At 40.3% G+C, this 9,009-nt stretch overlaps 1 protein-coding gene across 1 annotated transcript in view; it reads right to left on the bottom strand.

Annotated features, from left to right (window-relative positions):
• Window positions 1-6,390: 6,390 nt before the first annotated feature.
• Window positions 6,391-9,009, bottom strand: part of SLC1A1 (solute carrier family 1 (neuronal/epithelial high affinity glutamate transporter, system Xag), member 1) — a 67,118-nt gene continuing 64,499 nt past the window's right edge. Inside the window, exons 11-12 of the mRNA XM_004677636.2 lie at window positions 8,868-9,002; window positions 6,391-6,896 (exon numbers count right to left, since the gene is read on the bottom strand). Of these exons, the coding sequence (XP_004677693.1) occupies window positions 6,650-6,896; window positions 8,868-9,002 (382 nt within the window). The 3' untranslated portion in view covers window positions 6,391-6,649. The remainder of the gene's footprint in view (window positions 6,897-8,867; window positions 9,003-9,009) is intronic.

Here is a 9,009-nt window from a genome sequence, read left to right as displayed (position 1 = left end):
ATGTTATAATCAAATCTCCTATTGATTAATAATAACATAAAACAGCATCAAACTACTGTATTTGCCAAGATATTGTAATTACTGCAAGCTCCAGGGGGTAAAAAATTATGGGATCTGGGAGCTGAGGGTGAAGCATTTATTTTTGATGTTAAGGAATAGGAAGACTAAGTAGAGAAGAGGTTTGGGAGATATGAGGAAATTGGAGAGACTAATGAAGGATATGTAAATGGAGAAGAAGGAACTATCCTCTAGGGATAGCTTTTGAAGTACCTTAAATATTAGACATGGTGTTTTATAGTTTATACTGTAGACAATAAAAAGCTCTTAGGGTTTGGGGATTGGAAAACAGGCTATCGGTCTTTCTGATCACCTTATTCAGATGGTTGGGGTGTAGGTAGAAGCTGGAGACAAGGAGAAGTCTGGAACTTAAAATAACCGAGACTGGACTGGGTAGGAGGGTCATTGTGGAGGAAGGAGTTCATTAAAAAAGATGGAGTGGGAAGAAATCACTAGGCAACATATATTAATGGTGCTCAAGTGGTGTGTTTGGAGGGAGAGGCAGTCTGGCTTATTCAAGGAAGAAACAATACAGCCTCCCTATACTGAGTCACAAAGTGAAGGTGATTAATCATTGGAATGAAGTATTGATTAGAGAATAAGTACTCTGAAAAACAAGGACACTGTCTTATAATTCACTTTCTAGTTGAGATAAGATGTATGTTGATTTTATTTTTGCTTTGGGGCTTTGCTAATAAGTTTTCTGAATTTTGTGTATTTTAAAATAGGCAAACCACATAGAGAATTATAGGTAAAACCACAGTATAGGTAATTTCTGGGAGGATAGCCACTAAATCTCATCAGATGAGTTGAGATGAGATGAACTTAGAACTAAGAAAACAATAGGCCAAGTAAAGCTTTTTTGGGGGGAAAGGATTTTTCCTTCCCACTCCCACCAGTGTATTTTTGAAGTAGGGATAGAGTAGGGAGCACTAGAATTATTGGTGGTGGGGAGGGAGGGTAGGGTGTTCAGAGGCAATAGGGGCCTTCTCTTGGGCTTAGGGTTTTCATCTTTGTCCCCTCTGAATTTTATTCCTATTTGTAAAGGTCTTGTTGTACTACAGTTGAGAGTTGTAAATATGTTGTTAATACAGGAGTTACAAGGGGAGAAAAAAATACATGGATGCCCCACTTCCAGTTATCTAGGTCTGAACAGAGGCTAAATCTTAGGCCACCCACTTCACAAAGAGGCAGCACTGTTAAACAGGGGCTCTCAGCTGAAGATCACACAAAAGTGCAGGGATTTGAATAAACTTGCCTTGCAACCTCAGATCTCTTGTGGTCAAAGAGGGAAGGAATTATGATCCTAGGGTGTGATGAAAATAATGGCGATTTTGAAAACACAATAACCAATTTAGGGAAGGAAGATTATAGAAGACATTTATTTACAATGTTGATTTTAAGGTCATTTTAAAAAGATGGTGCATAGGTCAGTGGAAAGTGACAAACAGAAGTTGGAAAAGTGGATTTGAGGTTTGACTGGGAGGTCAAGGCAGGAGAAGTCAAAAACAGCTCCAGATCTTGTGGCTATACATTTTTGGTTATCATCTACATAGCAATACTAATGGATGAGTGTCTGGTGGGATAATATAAAGAGGAAAAGGAAATGGAGGCTCTTGTATTTTGGCACAGGCTGAGCATAGGGCAGAAGTGAGGCCTACCGGAAGGGAGCAGAAGCAAGAGATTACTTAAGTGATTAAAGAATGGTCAGAAGTGACTGGAGCAGAATCAGTAATGTCTTGGTCCAAGGGAGGAGAACTTAATGGAAAATGAGTCCATCAATAGTGATAAATATTGCATAAATGTAAAATTGATGACTGATTTAGTTAGATTTCACAAGCACTGGTTACCTTGGAATTTCAGACAAGCTGCGGGGGTAGAAGCCAAACTGCAGAGGACAAGGGCTAGTGAATGGGGAGAAAATGGGAGGTGGAGCATGAAGAGCAATGAAAGTGGCCCCAAGACTTTTGGAAGGAAAATGGAAATAGGATTCTAGTTTTTATTTTGGCATTTCCCATCTCTGGCTTTGGAGTAAAAAAGGCTTGATTTGAGTACTTGGAGGATTATTAAAGCCCTGTTTAAGATGTGTGTGCCTTCAGCATTTTGTAAAGATGTGTTCATGAAACAAGGCCCCTGTGCTGTGACGGGATGGTAGCTTTTCCCCTTCAATCTCCATCTCATGGCCAGGACCATTCAGTTCATTTCAATCTTGTCCTCACCTTAGGGATACCTCTCCACACAACTGGGCAAGATAAAGTAAATCCTGGCTTAGTGCTGGGTCTCCCAACTCATCTTTTTCTCTGGCAGCCAGATCTTTGACTCTGGTGCAAGATGCAGGATGCAAGGCTGCTTTGAATTTCCTCGGATGTTCTGAAGCAAGGAAAGAGAATATGACTTCATTATAACCTTGAAGACAGCTTTCCTGAGTCATGGAGGAATCAGCTACCAGCAGCTATCAGAGCCTAGGTCTGGCGGGACAAGGAAGCTTCTTGGAGGGAAAACAGGGTGGGTGGTGGTGAGTCAAATACTATCACTGAAGTGTTACTATTTTTATGCCAATGCTTTTTTTCCTCCCTCTTCCCAACCAGGGTAACAATGTTGATTTCATCTTTGCTTTGGGGGTTTACTGATAACTTTTCAGAATTTTGTGTATTTTAAAATAGGCAAACCATGTAGAGAATTGTATATAAAACCACAGTGTAGGTAATTTCTGGAAGGACAGCCACTAAATCTCGTACATCACTGATCTTCCCTAGCGAGGGAATAAAGGGGATGCCAATTGTGTGGTTAGATCTTATTGCTTATTGAAGAGTTTTGTGGCATTATTTACCCTCAGCTATTGAGGACTATTTCTAGTCATCTCCACTCATGCTCAGTTGTTTCATATACTTAGTTACAGTAATCTATTTTGATATACACGGGTAACTAGATTGTTCCTAAATTTAACTTAATAAAGTCTGTTTCTTGTTTATATTGTATGGCTTTCACTTAAGAATCCACAATTTCGGGGGATAAAGGCACATTTCCTAGTAAAATGGGTATTGAAAAGTCCCAGTTGGGGCCTAGAACAAAATCTACTTCTGGCAGTCAGGGAGGAGAGTCACTCAAGTTTCACAGGTCAAAATGGTCAAAGTGAACTTCCTGTTGTAAGACAGATGAAGGGGCGCTGTGTGAGCATGCATCTCAGCTTCACACATGTAGCCTGTAAGCCTCTAACACCTCTGTTTCAGCCCATAGACGAAAAGATTGCAAGCACTAGTTTTTTGTTTAGTCCCCAGATAATGCTTTATTGGAGAAAACATTCTAAGTCTTATATTATTTAAATGAGAATGTACCATTTTCAGGAAGGACTTCCCCTTTTAAGAATGGGAGTTGTTTATTAAGTCTCACTAGGTTGCAGGTATTGCTTGTTCTAATAGCCCAGCTAACACACTTGGTGAAAATCATGTTCATTAATCTTGTCAGTGACAAGCTTCCCCAAACACTTAAATAGCATTCAAGTTACATCTCTATGGATTATCCTCGTAAATATGTAGTTAGGGTACAGGTTGTGTGGTGGGAGGCAGGCAGCAGCATTTATTAAAATTGCATGACACTTTTTGTTAGGTGCAACACATCTATTTCTTCATTTAATAGTTAAAATAGTCTCACAAATTTGCTATCCCCACTTCACAGAAGAGAAAAGCAAGGACTAGATATTGCTATCACAGCTGTCCCTTGCCCAGCAATTAGAGAAGATGGAACATCCATTCTGCAGCAAAGGATGTTTTAGCATTCTGCTAAGGTGCTGCACAACCATTTCCTTTTTTTCTGTTCCAGGAGGGATGGTTTTTAATCACCTGCAAAGTCAACACTAGCTGTCTGGTTATAAGCCAAATGCAGTTTTTTGATAGCTATTCTAAGAATGGAGTGTGTTTTAATAAAGGGCCTTGTATTCATTGGGCTCACAAAGACTTGTTGAAAAATAAAGTTATTTGCCAGGGCTCTGCATATGAATATATTTTGGGCAAGGTCAAAGTCATATGGTGGGGAGAGGGTGTTCCTCTGATCAGGTGCATCAACTCTTCCAAACAAGCCTCTCTTCTTAAGGAGTAGTATTCTTATTTTGTTCCATGTTGCAGTTAGTAATAAGCATGTTTATGAAAACACTATCTTCTCAGTGGGGCAAGGCAGCTGCTCATTCCTTTGCTGTTTATCACAGATGAGTAAGCCTACCAATGGAGTCCCATCTTGACTCAGTTTCCAGACAGTTGTGCCATCCATTTAGAGTTCCCTGAATCCAGCTGTTTATAGTTTCTAGCTTCATCTCAGAGGGCAGGTTTGGTCATTCAGTGAAACTTATCCATCACCATATTGAAATAAGACTACCTCCCATCATAGTAATTTCTCACAAAATTCTACCTTTCCTTTCATCTTAGTTACAAAGTAAAGGAAAGAATTCATAGTGGTACTGAATATCAATAATATAACCCCCACTGAATAATGAAGAATCAGGTTATTTTTCCTCAAGCCCAGCTTTTTCATTCTTGGGTAGAACGTTTTGAAAACAGCCATCCCTGTACAATTTGAATCAACTGTTTCTACCTTCCCACACCCATCATTCAGATCAAGGAAGAAAAAGACAGGGAAGAATGATGGAAATGTTTATTGAGACTGAAATGGAACATTGTTCTCTTTTATGAGTTAACAGCACAGTATGTTAAGAGGCTGGTTACAAACTGACTCCAAAATAAGGCTGACCTGCAGTTCATTAACAGCTCTGCCAACTCTAGTACCTGTAACTGGAGCACCCTGCCAAGGGAGGGACAGCCTAAGATAAATTATTGATTCAACTGCATTTAGAGTTAATTTTCTTCCCACAAACACCACCAATATTTGCACTGTAAAACTCACTGATCAGTGGCCTGTATTTATGATGTTTACATGACAATTCAGTATCATTCTCATAGATTTCAGTATCATTCTCTTGTAGGTGGTCAATACTGATCATTTATTTTCTTTTCCATGATCTCTGGCACCTTTTCTAAAAGGGTACAGGTTTGAACTGACTATGCGATACTGTAGAAATATGACTATTTTGGAACTCAGTATAAAAACAAGTTTATGTTAAGCTTTATTTACAAGATGGAAGCCACAGTACAGACTTAAGTTATCTTCACAAATTAGCAGGAAAATGACAAGCAGTGGATTTTAATGAGTAGGGCCAACATCACTAGGCTACTAGTTAGTTAAACAATCCTTCCCAGAGGAAGAGACAAATGTCACACAATGGAAGAATTTCCCTGAACCACTGATACATGTGTCTCATGTTGTGGGATTTACTCTATAAGAACCCAAGGTAGGGCCAGTGTTTTTCTGTTCAGTGTGGTTTTTCCAAACCATCAAATACAAATTAAAATATAACTTAGCTGGTAGCTTGCCAACATTAGGTACCCTGATGGGTACAGAAGGGCAAAGTACTATAGCTTTTAAGTGGACCTTGGAAGAAAGAAGCTTTCAGTTGGATAAAAACACATTCAACTTTACTTACGTGACACTTTTGCATATAATCTTATATAGAGCTGATGTGTGTTCTATGTCTGATACGGGTTCCCTCCCAGCTGTAGAATCTGGAAGTTGTAAATGAATGGCAGTGCCACCTCAAAGTATCACCATAAAACTTCTCTACTTGGGGGCTGATACACAGATATGTAATGATCAAAACTAATTTCATTCTAGTGCTTCTGAGAGAGGTGTTCTAATAAGCCCTGAAGCAGGTCTGGATTCGAATCATAATCATTATTCAAGTACAAAGAGAGCTCTTTATTTCACATTGACAGTTCAATTCTGATCTCTGTCTGGCAAATTATATGAAAATAATAAATATATACATATATATATATATATATATCTAGCTCTATACTGAACACTGGTTAAGAGTTACCAGCATCCCAATACAGTACATTGAAAAAAGGACCCATCTCCCTGCTCCCATATATTCCCCCACCCCCACCCCAAGCCCCACACCCATCTTAAAACTGTTATTGCAGAACTGTGCTGGTCTGTTTTCTTTCAAAGCAGTTTCTTTGAAATTGTCTGGAGATGAGTTTAAAATGGGCAATTTGGCACATTTACTGGGGGGAGAGGTGTTGTTTAGATGAATTATCATCTATAAAAACTTTAGAGGTTAAAGGAAATCCATGCCGATAGAAAGCCTGAGTAAAAATTTGTAGTTAATGATAAATATTTTTTAAAAAATCCAAAACACTGATCTGTGCATGAGAAAGTGATTTCCTTATTCATTATCTAATTCCAACAGTTATACATATTACACTTCCAAATTTTGTCTCTTACAGAATTTTCAAATTCCAGATAATACAGTTTTCCTTTTAATCAATGTCATTTCATCTTACCTACCACCCCGAAATCCCAGAACCCAGAGAGCAAAAGTTGTGAATCCAAATATAGAAAGTAATCTGGAAGTCTGTATATCAAATCAAATGCACAATTGGCCAATTGTGTTTTCTTTTCCTTAATTATAATTTGAATTTTCTAACAGATGACTTTCATGATAATGTCTTTTATTATTCCAAGTTGTTAGAAGCCAGGGGCTCTAGAACTGTGAGGTCTGGGTGAATGAGATGGTGTCAGACTTGTCTACGGCAAAACCTCCATTGACATAGGACTTCTTGGTGTCTGAGTCTTCATTTTCAAGTATTGTGGATTCCAAGGCAAAGGGGTTCACGATGTTGACTTCAGATGAAACATCCATCTGCTCCAGCTCCTTCTTAGAGAGCTTCTCTACAATGCCTGTACCGTAAGCATCACCAAGGACATTCACCATGGTCCGGAACCGGTCTCTGTGAAAGAGAGGATGAATCAGATAGAAGGACCAGATTCTATTTTCCTTCACCATTGGAGAGAGGCGAGGACCTGAAGTGTTCCTTTATGAATTGAGAAAATGCAGGAATTGGCTGTCCTCACACATGGCTGATGAGAGGTTCCTCTCTTTACAGACCTGGGGCAGTAGGTGGTTGGGAAAGGCACAGAGAGAACAAACAGGTTCCCTGGGGCCTGTGTTCCCAATAAGTCACAATGACTCCTCTAACTGCAGGGCCAATCTCGTTTCCTTATCTCCTCCAGAAGAATAAATTCTTCATACCTATATAGAGAGCTGAAGAAGGATCAGAATTCAGTAAGTCTTTAACCCTTAACCTCTGTCATGTGTGCATTTCAAGGTTCTTTATTGTCTAAGAACTTGGATGTTTTGTGAGTCGAGAATGTGCCAAGCAGGAATGCGTGTACACATGCAAGTTGTCCTGTGAGTTTGTGTGTCCCTGGTATACTTGTTTCTTTATCACATTAGATCATTCAATGAGTAAGCCAGCAGGGATATTGCAGAGCACAGAGCCAGGACACTTAGGTCAGCCCTGGACCCTGAGAGGTACCCTGAGCCAATTGTAACTCCTAGGCAGCATGTGAAGAGACAGGCAGCAGGAAGACATGTAGAAAAGGAATACTAGGGGGGGAATCCTTTTTGATGCTAAAACATTGGTGGTAGGAGCTTGTACATGAGTGTTCATGTGAAAACTGCAAACGAAGATCAGAAAAGGTTAAAAATGGTTACATAAGTTCATTCTGGATGCCCTTCTAAGAATAAGAATAAGAGTATGAATGGAAATAGACCCTGCTATAGACCATGTACCATGGATTAGGTTGTAAGTGAAGTTCATTGGTTCCAGGATCAAAGACAGAAGTGCAAATCCACCACACCCTATAAAGAAAAATCAAAGCACTTGCTTCAATGATAGGTTATCTTTGCAAAAAAGGGACCCCTCAGTAGGAACTTGTAGAAGCAGCAGCTGCTAAGGGGGCCCACATGGTACAGCTTCCCAGGAAGCTGTGCAGGAGCATGTCTCCTGGTACATGAGCATATCATGATATGCACAAAGATTTGATGTTTCACCATCTCAGCTGTTATCTGCAAGCTTCATAGCACAGTACTCCCCACTAAGCCTAAGCTGGTTCTGAATGAAGGATCAGTATGGTGCTACACTTAACCTTGATGGCCAGGGGACAGAACCAGACCGAGATGCTAGAGGGCTGATGCACAAAGTAGGTATCAAGGAGAAAGCTGGGAACCAGGTTTATTCTCACCCTGATGGCCAGCTCTATTACTTAGCTGTGCCCATGCATATGTGTGTGTGTGTGCATGCGAGAGACAGAGACAGAAGAGAAATAGAGGTGACTGTTGAGGCCTGCCTGGTTCAACTCATTGTAATCATCACAAGGCCATTTACTGAGCACATACTGCCTGACACTATTCTATCAACAGATACTCCTCTCATGTTAGCTCTCTCAGTTTGTAATAACACAGTAAGGTAGACAGAATCTTCCCCATCTCACAGATAAAGAAATTGGGACTCATAGAGGTTAAGGAATTTACTCTGACAGTTTTGAAGATTTGGGGGAAGGCAGGCTGATTTTGAGCCAGTTGACTTTGAACCTTTTATGCTGACCTGGGGCTGGGATAGGCTGGAGTAGCCAGTGAGGTTTGGAATGCCTGGAGCTTTAGGTTTTCTGTTTATCTCATCTCAAACCCATCTCTAACCTTGAGCATTACCAGATACAATCAGTTAATCGAGATCAGTGGCTCATTAAAGTCAAGCTCAAAGTTATGAGTTAATTTTTAAACATGTTATCAGATGGCCTGGTCAAAGGGAAATGAAAGCAGCAACAGATGGCTTATTAGGCAATCTGTGGAGAGAATGATGATTGACTGCAGATTCTGCCTCCCCATCCAGCTGAGGCAGTGCTTTACTCTAACTTACAGGAACCAGTCGACAGCGATGATCAGGGTGACATCCTCAGCAGGCAGACCCACTGCGCTCAGCACAATCACCATGGTCACCAGGCCAGCCTGGGGAACCCCAGCAGCTCCGATGCTGGCAGCTGTGGCTGTGACACTGTAGC

Source organism: Condylura cristata, unplaced genomic scaffold, assembly GCF_000260355.1.
Source record: "Condylura cristata isolate star-nosed mole 26May11 unplaced genomic scaffold, ConCri1.0 scaffold00006, whole genome shotgun sequence".
Lineage (NCBI taxonomy): Eukaryota > Metazoa > Chordata > Mammalia > Eulipotyphla > Talpidae > Condylura > Condylura cristata.
Note: the sequence above shows the minus strand (reverse complement) of the source record. Positions and strands in the feature narration are given on the sequence as shown.